This window comes from Callorhinus ursinus, unplaced genomic scaffold (assembly GCF_003265705.2).
Source record: "Callorhinus ursinus isolate GAN/ISIS: 27379988/994484 unplaced genomic scaffold, GSC_fseal_2.0 scaffold48, whole genome shotgun sequence".
NCBI lineage: Eukaryota > Metazoa > Chordata > Mammalia > Carnivora > Otariidae > Callorhinus > Callorhinus ursinus.
In genome coordinates this window covers 11,087,381-11,104,997 of record NW_027397110.1, presented here as the reverse complement: position 1 = coordinate 11,104,997, position 17,617 = coordinate 11,087,381, and the positions used below count along the sequence as shown (strand labels likewise).

The 17,617-nt window shown below is 50.4% G+C and overlaps 1 protein-coding gene across 1 annotated transcript; it reads right to left on the bottom strand.

The window, feature by feature from the left end:
* Nucleotides 1-810: 810 nt before the first annotated feature.
* On the bottom strand, nucleotides 811-14,581 carry EIF3D (eukaryotic translation initiation factor 3 subunit D). The gene is made up of 15 exons (XM_025882128.2): nucleotides 14,438-14,581; nucleotides 11,955-12,087; nucleotides 11,611-11,656; nucleotides 10,408-10,544; nucleotides 9,816-9,901; nucleotides 9,164-9,236; nucleotides 8,121-8,233; nucleotides 7,278-7,410; nucleotides 6,603-6,750; nucleotides 5,700-5,830; nucleotides 4,918-5,003; nucleotides 4,708-4,837; nucleotides 1,886-2,028; nucleotides 1,431-1,714; nucleotides 811-959 (listed from the first exon to the last, which is right to left on the bottom strand). Exons 2-15 carry the CDS (start codon nucleotides 12,075-12,077, stop codon nucleotides 946-948), a joined length of 1,647 nt encoding a protein of 548 aa, XP_025737913.1. The 5' UTR covers nucleotides 12,078-12,087; nucleotides 14,438-14,581; the 3' UTR covers nucleotides 811-945.
* Between the last annotated feature and the right edge of the window lie 3,036 nt (nucleotides 14,582-17,617).

The following is a 17,617-nucleotide window of genomic DNA, read 5'->3' as shown; positions in this document are numbered from 1 at the left end:
AGCCAAAGGCAGATGCTTAACTGAGTGAGCCACCCAGGCGCCCCTGAGGCTCAATTATTTTGATTAAAATAGTAACTTCAGGAATGTTACTCAAAAGCTGAGCCTGTTTCCTCATCATACAATGACACCACTTCGACCAGCATTCTAGTTCTGGGTCAGGCTCAGATGAGGTATTTATAGAAAACTTAGTATAATACCTGGCGGGGTATTATACTGGTTCAAACCATCAAGAATAGGACACTATCCACTTATAAAAAGTTTACGTATCCTAAACATTCTGTAGCTGATTTACAACACACTGCTTTGAGAGTGCTGGCTTGGGACTCGGTGACCAGCCCAAACCAAGCTCGAAAACAATTTACAAACCAGTGATCACCACCAAGTGGAACATCCATCAGAATCTTCTGGGGCAGTCTCCTTCATATGAAGCATACCCACCTCAACCTTCAAACACTGTGCCCTGCTTTCCCTTTTACTAGGGATCTGTGTCTCTAAGGGCAGCAGCTGGGTCTGGCACACAGCCAGCAGGCACCCCTGCCAGTAGAAACGGACCTCTTGTGGGGACCGCCACAATGTGCCTCACAACCTACAGCCATCCCAGCAAAGGATCATGTCACGCGGTTCCAAGAACAAAAACATCTAGGACATTCACCCTCTAACAGGAAGTGTAAAATGAATAATACTCAAGAACAAAAAAAGGAGCCCTGATTCCTTGTGGACATAGAACACGGCTGTATCTCACCCTCCCTCGCCCAAGAGCTACTGGGGGAAGGAAGAGGGGCTGCCAATCAACGTAAGCACACGATGAAGGAGAGAGACTAAATAGTTATACTTTATTCCACCGTCAAACTTCAGACAGCAAGAATCTGGCAAGCATGCCACTGAGCATCCAAAGACCTTCTAGGCTCAGTGGAATCAAACTCCAGCTTCACATCACCGTCTGGTTTAAGTTTCTTCCTCTGAAAGACACAAAACGTTAGAGAAAGGAGCCACGTCACACTGGTGAAGTGCTTGATTTTCACCAGCTCCCCTCGGAAGGTAAGCCTTTCGGATAGTCATGGGGCTAACAGGAATTCCCTTCAGTCACCAGCTGGTGGTGAATGAAGCAGCAAAGAGGCAGTCTGGGGCCCGTGTAACTAGCCCAGAGTATCTTTTCTCCTTCAGACCACGGGCTAACCATTCCACTGCCTTTCCCTCAATGCTTCTTCCTCACCCTAGCCTCTAAAAGGTCCGTCTCCCCCCTGGGCCCCTCATATGATTTCAAGGTGCTTGAAGCAGCTCCTGGCTCCAGAGTGAAGGCTGCTCCAAAGTCTAGTCTCAGAGAACTCTTAGGAAGTTCCACATCAGGGCTCCGGAGAGAAGGGTGGCTACAGCGCTTGGTCCCTAGCCTACAGCTAAGTCTAGACTTCAGGAAGAGGCCTGCTACACACCTTCCTCTTCCTCCTCCTCTTCCTCCTCCTCCTCATCGTCCTCATCAGAGCTGAACGTCCCGTCGGGCAGGCTGTAGACGCGGATGACCTGCTTGTTGGGGTCCTTGAGGATGAGGTACTTGCCCTCCTCCAGCTTCATGCAGATGTCGATGACACAGCGCAGGATGCCCCAGGCGTTCTCCACGCTCAGGTTGATCTGGCTGGCAAACTCATTGGGCTTGAACTGCTGGGTGCCCAGGATGACGTGGCGCGAGGAGTCTTTCACGTGGTACCGGGACACGTAACTAGCGGGGGGGGGGGGGGGGGGGTTTTAAGGGGGGGGGGGGCCGCACAGAGGGACAGCAACACCCGGTGCCAAGGAGCAGTTCTTCCCAAGGGAGAGGGGAGAGGCGAGCCCAGCCCGCAGACCCCTCCTTGCTGCAGATGAATTCAGGACCTCCGGACCCGAATCTCACCCAAGTTTGAGATACTCCGATCCGGCCAGCAAAGCGCAGCACGTCCATCGGGCCAACTTGTAGCTGTTGTTCTTCAGCTCAGTGGCAATGACAGCCCCTCGCTGAGAGTCCAGCTTCTGACGCCAGTCAACGCCGTTGCAGTGCTGCGGGAGGCAAGCCGGGCCCAGGAGTGAATGGGGGCCCCTACTGCCTGAGGCCTGGGACCTCCTCCAGCAGAGAAGGCACTCCTTTGTGGGCTTGGTTCGGAAGAGGGGGGAGTCCGCAGGTAAATCACAGGCAAGGCTGTCACCAGGAAGGCGGCAAAGACACGGCCCCCTCCGCGCAGTGGGCACCCAGCCAACTGTAACTCCTCTAGTCTAGACCGGGACCCACGCGTGCCCAGTGACACAAGTGCCATATGAATGGCAGGGGCAAGCATTGACTGTGTACTGTGTGGGAAGGGAGGGCTCCCTGGAGGCAATGCAATGGCTCACCCAGGGAGGGGCACTGACGGAGGCTGGAGGTGGCGTGCCGGGAGAGGCACAGAGGGGAAAAGACAGGCCACAGGCTGGGGCAGCCTTGGGTGGGGGTGGAGACCGCAGAGGGGAGGCCAAGGCCTGACCTTGCGTATATACACGTGCAAACAAAGAGATCGTCTTCTCCCACCGCCTCGTGCATGGACGTGGGAACTTGGGACCCAGAGTAAAGTGATTGGTTGAAGGTGACGTAGCAGAGAGTCTCAGATCATCTTGGTTCATGGCAACCAGAGGCCAAAAAAACCCCCACCAGAGTTCCTTAAGTGGTTAGGCCCAAACCATTCAGGGGTAGTGTTTTGACAGATACGATTCCCTCAAAACCACTCTTGCGAGTTTGCCGTGGCGCGCCAAGAGCCTCTCCACACAGCTGTGCTGCACGACGGGAGCAGTGTGTTGGACAGTTAGTTGGCAGAGACCAAGCAAGTGGAGGGTGGGGTGGAGGACGGTGCTAAGGTCAGTTAGGGGACCAGTAAATGCACAGTAAGAGGCATGATCAGCAGCGTCCTCCACTGGGGTGATGACAGCAGAATCGAGGGAGGAGACGGCCCACACCCACCTGCACAACAGAAGAGTATGGGGGGGGGGGACACGGGGCAGGGGGCAGGGTGGGGTGAGAGAGAGGAGGTGTTTGAGGCTGAGCCTAAGGGAGGAGAGAGACAGCTGACACATAGGAGGGAAAAGGGAATTCAGTAGAAAAACAATGGGATGGGAGTCCAAGCAGCTCTGAGGAATCACTGTTAAGAGTTCAAGGTTGAGGCCTGCAGTAAGCACAATTCTAAGATGACCCCTGATGGCTCTTACCCTCCTGTGGGTGGAACCCATGCCAGTGAGGAAAGGTCACACCCGTGGTTTCGCACCTTCTATGTCAAAGACATTCTGCATATGTAATTAAGGTCCCTTAACACAGGGAGACCATCTGCGTGGGCCTTACCTAACCACGAGTCTCTTACATCTGGGTGTAAACCAGACATAGAGAAGTGAGAGATTGGAAGCACGAGAAGAATCTGCTGTGCCGTTGTGGATTTGAAGATGGAGGGGACCCTCAGGCAAGAGATGTGGGGGACCTCGAGGAACCGAGAAGCCCCAGCTGACAGCTGGCATGAGAACGGGGGCACTCAGCCCCACGATGGCAAGGAACTCTGAAACTCTGCTAACTAGAATGAGCCTGGAAGTTTCTTCCAGAACCTTCAGATTCATTTTAAGCCTTTGTTACGGAACAAAAGAAAATGAATACAGAATTAACTGTGGTAAAAAGAGCCATGCAGGGGACTGACTTGAAGGAAGGCTCCAGTGGAGCTCAAAAACGAGGGGAGCCAGCAGAGAACACAAGTGAAGGGAGCAAAGAGAAACGTGCGAGACCAGAGTCAGGTAGCAGCACAGAGGGCAAAGCCACACCGCAGCCATGGGAGGCCCAGTGGCAAGTCTGAGAAGAGCCACTGGCCCCAGAGCTGAGTTGGCAGCAAGGCCTCTGGTGTGCTCCTTCATCGGGTGACAGAGGCTAAGGACGTCTGGGGAGTGGGAACCCGCTGCAGTAAATGCTCTCCCCGAGGCTCTAATGAAGGCAGAGCAAAACAGCCCACAGACTCCATCTCACTAGATACCGTTCAATGTGCGCCTGAGCTGTCCTTCCCACGGAGGACCCTTTATTCGCTGCAGCAGCGCCCGGGAGCACTGCCCCCTGCAGCCGAGTCAGGCACAGAAGCCCGGGGCAGCTTCAGAGAGGGGAGCAGCCCAACAAGCAAGGAGCATCAGCATCAGAGGAAAGATGAAGGAAGCCCATTTCTTTCAAGAGGCCTCCTGAAGAGCCAAATCTTCACTGATCTTGGAGTTCAAGAAGGGAAGGAGTTGGAAGAAATCAGGAGGTTGGAGAGAAAGTAGTGGCTGCTGTAAGCGAAAGAACAGATCAAAAAAAAAAAAAAAAAAAGAGCTCCAGGGCTTACAGGACACCTGCCAACCCAGACAATGAGAGATCAAAACCAGACACCGGCAGAGAGCTGAAACCCACGGGAGGGCAGAGGGGAACAGAGGGAGAAAGTCCGGTGAGAAGGTAGTTACTTCCGGTTCCTGCGTGCGAAAGCAGCAGAAAAGTTCTTAGGCCTTAAGCACGTTCTACACACACGATCTCTTTCTCAGTGAAGAAAGAAGGGGAGGAGAAACTCAGAAGACAAAATAAATAAATAAATAAATAAATAAAATCTCGGCAGCTGTGTAAGTGATGAATGGGGACTGAGACCGAGGCTCACCCAGGCTGGCCAGGGACAGCACGGCCCACAGGAACCACGGACAGGGTGACCAAGCATGCCTCACCCTGGAATCCCACTCGTTGAGCGTCTTGATGTTGATGAAGGACACTTCCCCATTGGCTCCGGTCATGACGCCGTCGTGCTCACAACGGACAATAAGGTCAATGTCGTCTCCAAGCTTCCACCTGCGGTACCTGCAGTGAACACGAAGCTTGTTTGGTCCCCGGAGACCCTGGCTTTCAGGGAGGCCGCCCCATCCAGGTGGCTGACATACCGGTAGGCGACAGAGGCGACTTCGTTCTTGTCCATGTCATCCTCCACAAACGGGTTTGGGTTGGGGAAGTTGTATCTTTCCTTTCCCTGCCAACAGACAGAGGCGCCATGAGACAGCGAGCACTTTCGGCTGAGCCCATCGGCCAGACCCTGCATTCAGCTTAGTTTACAGCCCTGGCCGGCTCCCTGCAGCCCTCGGGGGTGGGGGGAGGCTCTTTACCGTTCCTGACCTCGAGCACGAACCCCGACAGATCCCGAGTGCTTGCATGTGCCACCGGTGTGCTTCGTGTGTCTGGATTAGCAGCCACGCCCCCCCCTCCTGGTTTCATTTTTCTAGACTACAGGCCGCCACTTGTTACAACATAGGTTTATTTACTTCACTGTCTTTCCTCCTCCATTAGAATGAAGCCTCCTAGAGCAGAAACTCTGAATGAATTCAGGACCTCCGAAACTTTGCTCCCTGCTAGGTCTCCAGCACCTGAACAGTGTTATTTGTACGAAACAGCGTATTTATCAAAGAGCTGAAGGAATCCCTACAACCTGTCTGGCCGAGATGAGTGTTCTTAGTACTCTAACCTCACGGAGAAGAAACGGACCGCACACCACAGAGCTCTGAAGGAGGGGGGGTCTAGGGTTCAGTCAGGCAGCCTGACCTCAAGGCCCTAGCGTGGAGCTCCTGACAGCCCTGCTCAGTGCCACAACCCCAGAGCCTGCCACAGAGCAAATGCTCCATAAACAGAGGTTGACGAACAAACTGGTGCCCAGAGGCCCTCACCGCCTCACCATTCTCAAGCACTGCTGGGAGAAGTTGTGGTTGATGTAGGTCGCTTCCATGGCCAAGTTGCGGGGCGAATTGAAGGAATTGCCTTCATCTTGCGGGGGCTCATTGGCGGTCTCACTCACTGTCAGGAGGTCTGCAAAAGCAGTGGCATGGTCACCCGCCCACGAAACCAAGCCATCGACAATGTGCCTGGCACTGCAGGGAGGGGCACAGGCCCCATCCTTCAAAGAACCACCGTCTGCCAAGCCGGCTCTCCCAAGTGTGGGGCGCAGAGGGGAGGAAGCGGGGAGTGCTGCTGGGTAACTTCAGATCCTCTCTAATGTTAAATTCAAGCACATCGTAAGAAACTGATCCCCTTTCAATCTTTTTTTGGATTCCTCAAGAGAATGCCTGATTTTGTTAGCGATTCAACAAAGAAAAGGCCCTCAGCTTCAAATATGGAATTTTACCATTCGATCTCACTGCTATTAAGTTTTAGTGACCTGATTTCCCTTGATGGCACGTGTATACACGTTTGTGTGTATCAAACACGTGTGCAAACGTAGTTTTCCCTGTATAAATACACTTTAGTAAAGAAAAAAAGACATTAATTTAAAGAAAAACATGAAGTAAACGTCAAAGGTGGTATGGCGCATTGGCAGAAATCAGGAAAGTGCCATTCAAAGGAGTAACATTTGGGAGCACAGTACTGGGGCCCCGGGAGAACTCAGGAAGCCTTGAGGAGGTACTGCAGCAACAGGCCTTCCCTTCTCCAGGTCCCTGAGCAGGCTGGGAGGGTGCAGCCACGGCTATCAATGCCTGCGGGGGAGACAGACCGTTTCCTGCCTATTCTCTAGAACCAGGGACTCACTCTGAACCAACACAACACCCGACACCTTGGTGCTGCTCCCAGACAGGCTTCTTACCAAAGTCAGAGTTGTCCCTCTTGTCAAAGAAGAGCTTGGACCCGACTCTCTGCACAACGATGTCCCAGGAATACACAGAGCGGGTGCAGCTCATCAGTGTGGCCAGAATGGCATCAGTTGCAAACACGTTCCCCTGAGTTTTTGCCAGCTGCGAAGAGGACAGAGAGAGAAAGACACGAGGATATGCTTAGCTCTAACTGCCCATCTGCACGGAGGGCTCCTCCGCAGGGAGCTTTCATGCCCTCCTGTACGCGCGCCTCGAGCTGTCTGAGGGTGAGTCCGTAGGCTTCCGCTGGCCGGCACTGCCCCGGCACACGAGGGGCGGCAGCTCTCCGACCACTCGCTACATTCCAGGATGGCACCTTGTGACGCTCTCGTCCTCACCCCAGTGGCTGTGGTAAGCACATTTACCCACCGCACAGGGGAGGAGAGAAGGCCTCAGTAGGTGGCGCCAGGAAGCACGGCAGAGACGGGACTCGAGTCCAGCTCCGTTCAACACCAGCATTACGGTGGAGCCAGCGAGGTGCCTGTATTCCCATCGAATCCTGACCTGTTCGGGAGCATCTTATCTAAAAAGGGGCTTCTGAGGTCCACAGGATTCACGTATATGCCCGCGTGCTGTTCCTTCTGCGGACTCGGCCATAGAAACTGGCAGCACTCCTCACAGGGGCCCACCTTTCGGATGACAGGGTCGTCTGTGGTGGTGACGGTGTGGAAGATGCGCTTGATGCTCCGCAGCGGCTTCTCGCTCCTCGTGGTGATGCGGTCGAAGGCTTTATCATAGTACTCCAGGGCCCCACAACACTCGCTGAGGGAAGAGCGGGGCAGACACGCCAAGGAAACGGGAAGATCAGTTTTTGTTTTTTTTTAAAAAAGAAGCCATGGAGGGGCACCTGGGTGGCTCAGTCGGCTCATCATCTGACTCTTGATTTCAGCTCAGGTCATACTCTCAGGGTGGTGAGATCAGGCCCCACATCAGGCTCTGCCTTCAGCAGGGAGTCAGAGTCTGCTTGAGATTCTCTCCCTCTCCTTCTGCCCACCACCCCCCCCACCCCTGTTGTGTTTTTTTTTTCTTTAAACAATAAAAAAATCTCAAAAAAAAAAAAAAAAAGGAAAAGCCACGGAATCTGAAGTCTTATCTAGAAATCCAACATATAAAAGAAGAGATGGTTTCCCCGACGAGAACAGGAGAGACAAGCTCTCAGAGTTCACTCAGGTCCCTGTCACTAAGCGTGAACACAACCGACTCAAACTCCCCATTTTAATGACAGGGAGACTGAGGCCAAGACAGGGATGCGGGTAGTTACGGAGGCATCCAGGTACGAAGATTTCTGGCCTGGCACTCTGGCCCCCACTGACTTACTTCTGTCTACTACTTGGGGTAAACAGCTCTTTGTAACGTCAGGAAAAGCTTTGCTTCTGATCAACTACGGTCTTTCTCTTTCTGCTGAAAGAGCTACACAACCTGCTCGCCCATACGTGAGCGCGTGCCGGAAGGTAGCCAAAGACGCCACTTACATGTCCTGGGGCTCTGATACTTCCAAGTAGCGCATCTTCATCAACTGAGGAAAGTCCATCTCCTCTTTCACCTCCCAGTCACTACGGACCTCCACTGAAGAGTCTCGGGGTTTCTGCAGTGCAAAATCAGTGGAGGGAAAAGAATTAGAACCAACACGTAACCTAAGCAGAAGGCAGATTAACAGTGTGAAGAGGTTTTAGTCAATAAATCTCTCTGGAACATCTACCACGCGCTGGCTGCTTTATAATAAGCATCCCTGACTCTTTGGAGTTTACAATCTAGGAAAGGACTGAAGGAGTCAAAAGGTCAAAAACAACCAGGAATTTTACTCCTAGGTGATATCGGCACCCGGGGCACACCAGCTCTTTCACACATATGTATTTTATAAAGGAGCTCTAGCAGCTTCTTTTATTTCTCACAGGATGTTAGCACAGCAAGCATCGCATCCAGCAAAACCTAACTGCTGCCACCCGAGCCTATCTCCTGCTTACACGCATCTTCCGTTCTCGCGTCCCCACAAGCACCTGCACACAAACGTTGTCAGCAGCATTTTTCCTAACAACAGCAAGTGGAAACCACCCAGACGTCCATGTCCCAGTGAACAGGTAACAAAACCTGGTATATCCATACAACAGATTCGGCAATAAGGAGGTACTGATGCACACAAGGCGGATGAGCCGTGAAAACATGCTCAGTGAAAGGAGCCAGGCACAAAGCCCACATGTTGTAGGAGTCTGCTTATATGAAACGTCTAGAAGAGGCAAATCCAGAGATAAAAGAGACTGGTAGTAGCCGAGGGCTGGGGAGAGAGAACAAGGTCTGACTGATGAAGGGCATGGGGTTCTTTTCAGAAGGAGAATGTTCTGGAACTGGCTGTGGTAACGCGGGCCCGTATCCGTGAATGTACCAAGAACCACTGAACTGTACCCTTTAAATAGGTGGGTTGTATGGTTTGTGAATTTTATTTCAATAAAGCGCTTATAAAACCAAATAAACAAACAACACTGAATTTCTAGATAGAAGTCTGGTGTGGATACACTACCTGTGACTTTTGGTCCCACTTCTGCCTCACTCCGAATTGTTTCTGAAACTTTTTCTGCAGTCGTATGCGCTCTCTAGAAAGACAAGAAGATTGTGCTTTTGGCGCAGATCCTTAAGTCCATGGCTTTTGGAAAGGTAGAAGCTGCCATCCTCTTCTGCTAAACCGCAACATCACCAATGACTTCTCAGAACTAAGAAAACAGGGGCTTTGTGAAAAAGAGCAGACCAAGAGCGCATACTCAGGTGCTTCAAGAGGCACACTGCCCCCCAACACCGACCAGGTGGGTTTCACTCCCCCTCTGGAGAGGTCAGTGGCAGCCCCAGCCTGGGCAGGGCGGCTGCTGCCTGACCCAGCTCCCAGGGCCTCCTGGGAAGGAGGCCCCGGCAGAACCGAGCAGAGGGAAGCCCCCAGGCTCTTCTTATCTGCCCTTGTTTCCTGCCAGTGCACGGCCACTGCCAAGTACCTTGCGATCTGCCAGTGGTGGCCCTCAGAGAATGACGGCAGGCTCAAACAGTGGCTTCACTGCCATCTGGAAGGTTTTTGTTTTTGTTTGTAATGCCGGGGAAGACAACCATCCTCCTGCTCTGGCCCAGTGATTTCAGAGTACGCTCAGTCCTGGAAAAGTAACTCGTTCCAGGACAGGAGACCTCACCTCTCTTTCTGCTTGGCACTCTTAGGCAGGGTCTGCAGGTTGAATTGCAACATGTTCCGTCGATCTTTGTCTCTGCGGAGGTTCCGCTGGGAATTAAGAAAAACACCCATGTTAAAATCCTGGGGATCTGACGAACAACAGGCAGAGCTTCATGGGAGGTCTTTACTTGGAATTCGCGTAGACATACATTCACACATTTTTTTATTGAAGCAGGTTTACGGGCTCTTATTAGAGGTGCAGTTTGCCTCTTTATGTAGAATAAGGTGCAGCCTGACCGGACCATCTACTTAATAAAGCCTGCACACAGCAATCAAATGAGGCAACAGGCACCTTTTTACCTGACGCAAACACCCCCTCTGAGTGGCACAGAGACATGACGTCCTAGCCTACCACAAAAACCTAAACTATTTAAACGCATCTCTGGACCCAGTAAAGTTTACTTTAGCATGGTGTCTCACTGGTCAGCTACTTGGAAGTCACTGGAAGACCTACGAAAATGAACTTTCTTCAGTACACACAAGGTAGCATTTTTAGCAGGTGGCAGCCAATGGTAATGGCCCCAAGACGGTCAGATTGCTGGCTCTTGGCCTACCTGTGCGAATCGCATCCGATTCCGCTGGTAGGCGGTCTTCTGTGTGCGCGCTGTGTCCACCAGCTGGAAACTAGTTTCGTCCTCCTCGTGGAAATAAGCATACTGACTTCCACCTCCGAACTGAGAAGAGTATTTATCTGCAAGCAAAGGCAGTGGGGTGTAACAGCTACTACCTACAGACTTTACACACGTGCTGGTCTAAAGCCCTGCTACTTAAAGGGTATTCTCGGGACCCTTAGCAGAAGCGCACGCTGACGGACTCATCCCAGACCCCTTAAATCAGAATCACCATTTTAAGAAAATCCCCAGGTGATTCATGTGCACATTCAAGTTCGAATGGCTCTGATCTAAAGAACTAAGTCAAGACATCTTGCGTCTGAGGACCTCAAGCCCATTTCACGCCCTGCCTTATTCTATAAGAACAGGAGTTAAGATTTACTCTCCCAGAAAGGGCAAACATGGGACACGCATTATGCAAATGCGTAATCATCACCCAAGGCAGACATGTCTAATGGGTTATGATATACTTTACTGCTGGCCTCAGCCTCAGATAATCTTTTTTTTTTTTTAAGGTTTTATTTATTTGTCAGAGCGAGAGAGCGAGCACAAGCAGGTGGGGTGGCAGGCAGAGGGAGAAGCAGGCTCCCCACTGAGCAAGGAGCCCAGTGTGGGACGTGATCCCAGGACCCTGGGATCATGACCTGAGCTGAAGGCAGACGCCTGACTGAGCCACCCAGGCGTCCTGCCTAAGATAATCTTAACTTAGTATTCCAAGGAGTCACTTCTAACAATCTCAACTGGCACAGAGAAAAACCCAACCCATTTACTGTATCAAGATCTTAAAATCTGGGGTCATAAATCTGGAGTCCACTGATTTGGCTTCCCAGGTTCAGTAAATCCCAGGTACTGGAGTGTGCAAAATGGGAATCAACGGATCTATGAAAAGGTTCGTGGCTCCCTAAAAGTGGGAGGGAAAAAAAAATCCCACTATAACAGATTAAACCAATTTAAAGAACAGTCTAAGTTTTGGGGCCATAAAAAAGAAAAAAACCCCAAACTGTCTACAGTTCAGACTATGCCCCTAAAAACTATGAATTATCATTATTGTTTTGTTCCTGTTCTAGAATGCTTTTGGTGGGAGGTTACTAGAAAAAGTAACAATCCTCCCAAGGCCCTGGTCTGGGCAGTCAGTTGAACACTTACTCGTGTACCTCTTATCTTGGTATGTGGCACCCGTCCAGTCTGCAACCTGTGAGAGCAACAAGAGAAGAAAGGGAACACAGGTCAGACACGTTTCTGCTGACCCAGAAACCCCCATAAGTGAAGACGCAGTCTGGGGAAAACGTAAGAAGGACTGGCTCACAAGGCCTTTGTAAGTGCCCAGCTCTCCTAGGACTAATGGAAGTACCCAGACGTTATAGCCTTCCCCAGCTGGTGTCCCTATAAGGAACACAGGAGTTACGTTTTTGAGAGAATGAACTTGGAATGAACTAATGGAGGGTAGCAGCCACAGTTTAAAAGATTCACTCTCACCAACAGGCAAGTACCTTTCCTAGCCGATCTCCTTTGCTAAACGGCTGGTAGGGCATATCCCGAAACTGCTCGGGCACCGCACAGGGACCCCAGCCTGAGGGGTTGTCCTGGATCACGGGGGTCATGAACTTTGCCATCTTCTAAAACCTTAAAAACACAAGTAATGTGAGTAGCTTCATGAAGAAAGGCCTCCGAGTACAAACAGCCTTCCACTGAGATAAGCTAAGACATAATAACGATAAAACTCAAAAGGCAACACACAAAATGGAACACTCAACTGTTGAGCTCCTACTAACTCAATCTGTTTCCTCGTAGATTATACTGTGAATACTTAAAACTTGGAAGACCACTAACAAAACTGATTTACGGTATTGCACTGATTCTGTGACACCCACTTTTCTCACTATAACGTCTTTGAAATGAGTCTGCACCTTATGCTTGATTGGCTGTATTTCTTAGTGCTACATAACATAGTGTGCTTCTTAAACTCAGTGGCATCTCAGGCTTGATAGAATGAAACCTTTTCTTAAGTGTAATAACCATGTTCTAGTTCTCAAAAACACCTTCACCAAGGCATACAATTCATAGCTTCCCCAAGTTTGTCTTTTCATCTGTAAAATGAGTAAGACCCTTATTTAATTCATAGCACAAGATCATTGCAAAAGACTTGGTAGTTACACATATGAAAATGCTTCCATTGTAGGATACCACACAATTACAACTGGGACTTGCAAAAAATGCATTTATACGTGGGGTGCTGAGAAAAGAAAGGAGTCCGTAAACATAGTCTGACGTTTAACTTTTCTTTCTTGTTCTTCTGATTTTCTGTCATCAATGCAAATCCTTATGCAGAACAAGTGGACACAGAGCCAAGCAAAAAGCCTGTCAGAAAGCTGAGGTTACCATAAACCTTAGGCCATAAAAGTGGCCATATGTCACATGTTTGATTATAAGTACCAGTTACTGTTCTTAGTGTTTTCCCTGCATAAACTCAGTGAATGCCCCCAACAATCCTGAGGTAGCTTCTAGTATCATCCCCACTTTTCAGATCAGAAAACTGAAGCACAGAGAAGCTAAGAAATTGTTCAAATTTGCAACACTAGTTGATGAAAAAATCTGAACCAAAGCAGTCTGGCTGGAATCCATATTCTGTGTGATGCTCAAGCAGATCTTTGCCTGACAGTTCCTATCAAAAACCTATGCACTTATCATCCACCGTAATCCTCAGGTGAGTTCCCAGAGGAAAATTCATTGCACAAATATTTCTGGAGCCTGAAGAGTAATCAAAGCGCACAGGCATAGTGATCGTGGGAAGTTCTTCTCAGTGTCCCATGACAGGGAAGAGATTCAAGCTTCCTACAGAGGTGACACCGGGGTGACAGCAACAGGGAACGCGCCTGAGAGCTTCATCCTCCGACTCTAAACTTAAGCTATACTACAGGAAGAGGCCTGAGACAAGGAGTGGCAGCTTCAAGACAACTCTCGTTAAAATGAGTATTTACAGTGTGTCAGACACTGGGCTGAATAAGTTAACAGTACTAACTCCCCCACACCCCCATTTTAGAGATTAAAAATTTGCAACTCGGCCAATTAAGCTGTTGATCTGCCCACTGTTTCAACAGAGAGTTGATTTCCAGGGTTGTCTGCCTTAAGTCCAGCACTCTTCCCATTATGTGATAGCTCGGCAGGAGCCCGAAAACAAATGGGGTTGTAGACCGTACCTAGTAACCCAGTACCAATATTTCAAAACGTGTAAAAAAAAAAAAATCTAGTCGTTCTGCCACAGTTCAAGAAGGAAACAGACCTAAGGCCTGGCATGCACTTCTCCAGCAGGTGGGAGGACGTCCCCTGGCTTCAACATGTGTAAAATAAGAGCAGAATGGAACCAGAAGCAGAAACAGCCTGTCAGTTGCATCAGAATGACAGCTGTACCGGCGACAGGGGCAGGGTGGGGCACTCACAAGGGGCCCTGTGGCTGGCGGGGCACTGTTGTGTAGATCATCGCGGCCACTACAGATTGGATGCCATCAGTTCCGGAGAGGAGTTTCAGATCAGAGATCAAACCTGTGCCACCACAGCCCTCCATTTCACAGAAAAGGGAAGAAAACCTTTGGACTGTGAACTCCTCAGGGCAGGGTCGAACACTGCTCAGTTTGGAACCCCCCAATACCTCCTTCACAGAAACTCTGGGAGCTTCTGGCCACTTGGAAGACCCTGAGACCCAACTGGGTTACGAGATACTATCAAAGTCGCTCAGCCCGTGGCCAAAAAGCGGAGTCTAAGGCCAGGGGACCTCACCCACAAGGCTGTGCCCCGCAGCCCTAAGAGTATCCGGCCTGGGGTCCCAGAAGGCGGATTCCTGCCCCGCCCAGCGGGGACGGCCGGAGACGTACGGGAGGTCCCGTACGGGAGGTCTCTTCCGGGAGGGCTCCGAAGGCCGGGCCCAGCCCAAGCCGGTTCCAGAGATCCACCGAACCCTACGGAACATTCCACTCACCTGTAAAGGCCTCTGCCGGGCCCGGATGGCGAGAGATGCTCCGGGCCGGAGACCGCGCACCTGGCTGCCCTCCGAGGAAGAGGGAAAAGAGGAGGAAAGATGCGCGCGCACCGGCCGGCGCCGTAAACACAATCGGCGCTGTCGTAAACTGCCCTCTAGCTTCCTCCGGAATCAACGGCAGAACGCACGAGTCGTAAAGCGACGGCACACCCGGAAATTCGTCACCGATCTTTGCGAGACGTCTTCGCGGTCTCCAAGGAGCCAAAACGCCGGAGGTGTGTTACAGTTACGTCACGGGCGCATCCGGCGACGCCCCCAGAGGGCGTCCCGAATTTTTGAAACGTGGCGGGGGTGCACTGGAAGCTGGAGGCGGGGAGTGGTGATGGTCTGTGTCCCGTAGCGCTTCACGGAAGCTTCGGCCACTCTGTATCGCAGAGTGACCGCCTTCTCTGGCCAATCGTGTGGCTCGGGTCTCACAGCTGGGGGCAGGTTGACGGTCCGGGGCCGAGTTTACGGTTACCATTCGTCCCTCCTGGCCCCCCTCCACCCCCCGCCCCCTCCCCTTCTTTTAGTTTCGGAAACTGAGGCCCGGAGGGCTAAGGTATCGTAAGTAGCTCCGATCGCGAGTGTAGGGGGTAGCTGCCAGGATTCCAACCACACTTACACGGTTCTCAAGCTTTGTCGTACGACGAAGATTTCTGGAGCGCTAATGTGTAGAATGGAGACTCCGGGTCTCACTTCCATTGACTGTTACTCAGCTACGTCTAAGCTGGAGGCCTGGAATCTGCGTGTTAGCGATTGTGATTCTGAAGTGGCGACTCGGGAACCACTTTGCTACAAAGGACAACGGTGCTGTCCTTTCTGCAACTGTTGGCCTCTGGATTTTGTCCTGGAATCATATTCGGGGATTTCAAAACATAGAAACAGAATCTGAGGATGTGTTTTTATTCAGACTGCAGATTCTTTTCTATCTGGTCTGCTAGGATTCCTTATCAGTCTCCCAGCGTGACTCCTTTATTGGAAAATAAATCTGTTAGATCTGATATCTGCTCAGCTCTGCCACTTGCTAGCTGTGTAAGCTTCACATCTCTGGGCCTTAGTTTCCTTATCTGTAAATTGGAGATGATAATAATTGAGCACTATGAAGGTAAAAATAAATTCATGTGAAAATAGTAATTCCACTTACCAGTTGTGTGAACTTGGACAGGTTATTTGATTTCTCTTCAAGCTGCTTACTTATCTGTGACATGAAAATATTAATGGGGGGCCGCCCTAGGGGGTAGGGGGTGGTTCAGCGGTTAGGCGTCTGCCTTCGGCTCAGGTCATGATCTCGGGGTCCTGGGATGGAGCCTTCTGGGCTCCCTGCTCAGTGGGGAATCTGCTCACTCTCCCTCTGTAGCTTCACCTGCTTGTGCTCTCTCTGTCAAATTCATAAATAAAATCTTTATTTAGAAAAAAAATGTTAATAGGTGCATTTGTTTCCATAAATTTTCTCCCAACCTGCTCATGTTCCCAGTTTTCCTAATTTTTGCTGATGGCACCCAGTTAATGGTGCTCAGTGCAAAGCCTTGTAGTTAATCATCGGTACTTCCCTTTCCCTTTCCCACATTTCCACATTCAATCCTTTACCCAGTGTTCCTTGCTCTACTCTCAAAATATGCCTTTTTTTAAAAAAATATTTATTTATCAGAGAGAGAGAGAGAGCCAAGCGGGGGAGCAGCAGGCAGAGCAAGAAGCAGATTCCATGAAGAGCACAGAGCCCGATGGGACTCGATCCCAGGACTCTGGGATCATGACCTGAGCCGAAGGCAGGCGCTTAACCAACTGAGCCACCCAGGCATCCCAACTTTCAAAATACACCTTGAATGCTACCACTTTCCTCCACCATATCCTGCCTCCTGCTTGGACTCCCAGTGTCCACTCTTGCTTCTCTAGGGTTCCTTCTCCACTGGTACCCAAAGCAATCTGTTCACAGTCTTCTAGCAGTTTCCTGTTATGTACGTAGAGTGAAACATGAATGTCTTCCTGTGGCCTGTCTGGTCCCTAACTACCTTTCAACTTTATATCCTGACTTTTCTTTTTTTTAAATTTGTTTAGAGAGAGAGATTGAGCACAGCAGGGGTGGGGGCAGAGGGAGAGAGAATCTCAAGCAGACTCCCCACTGAGTGTGGAGCCCCACACACGGGGCTCGATCTCACGACCACGAGATCACAACCTGAGCTGAAATCAAGAGTCAGATACTTAACCATCTACACAACCCCGGCACCCCTGTATCCTGCCTTTCTCTACTCGCTCTGCTGTAGCTACCATGATCTTTTTTCTAAGCCTCAAGTACATCAACTTCATATCTAGCTCAGCAGGGCCTCTGCACTTGCTGTGACTTCTGCGTGGAACACTGTTTACCGGATTTAACCATGGCTGGCTTGGTCTCATCATTTACACCTCTGTTCCAAGAGTTATCTCCTCCATGAGATCTCTGACCACCTTTCCTAAAGACGCTGCTACTCCCTGCAACCCTCCTCGCCTCCTTACCCTGCTTCGTGTTCTTCATAGTTCTCATCATGCTCTGAAATATTTTTCTGCTTCCTTGTTTAGGTTTTGTCTCTGCCTCTAGAGTATAAACTCCATAAGAGTAGAGGCTTTGTCTGTCTCACCTAGAGGGGTGCCAGTAATACATATTTATTGAATTGTTGAATGAAGGCATAGGGGTTTTAAGAGAATTGAATGAGAAAATAAATTTAGCACATTGGCCTGGGCACATAAATGAGCACTCGATTAACGTTAGTGTAATTAAGATCAATATTAACTGTAGCGTGTTCCAAAATGTAAGGGGAAATGTATTTTTGCTCAATTGCTTAGATCATGTCTTTTTTCTTTTCTTCTTCTTCTTCTTTTTTTTTTTTTTTTGCTGTGGGTTCACAGGCCATCTGCTGCTGTCTCTCGCTTGTGTCAGAGTTTAATCATCTTTCCCATATTTTGGCCCAGACATCTCCCCAGATGGAGAAGGATTTGGAGTGTCCTGTCTCATTCTCAGTAGTGAGTCTCTGGCCTTGGGTGGGAGCTCTTGCTTTTGTTCCTCCTCTCAACTGACACCCCTGCTGCTTCTCTCTCTGTCCATCCCCCTGTCTCCATGCAGCTGGGATGACCCTCCTTTACATTAAATCAGAGTGCGCCCGATCT

Bases quoted from the DNA above. Each gene is read 5' to 3' on its own strand.
- EIF3D (XM_025882128.2), bottom strand. From the start codon at position 12,077: ATGGCAAAGTTCATGACCCCCGTGATCCAGGACAACCCCTCAGGCTGG. The intron at 7,411-8,120 runs GTAAGTGGCGTC...CTCTTCCCTCAG, and splicing joins GTATCAGAGCCCCAGGACAT to CGAGTGTTGTGGGGCCCTGG. The intron at 2,029-4,707 runs GTGAGGCATGCT...TGCCTCCCGCAG, and splicing joins TCAACGAGTGGGATTCCAGG to CACTGCAACGGCGTTGACTG.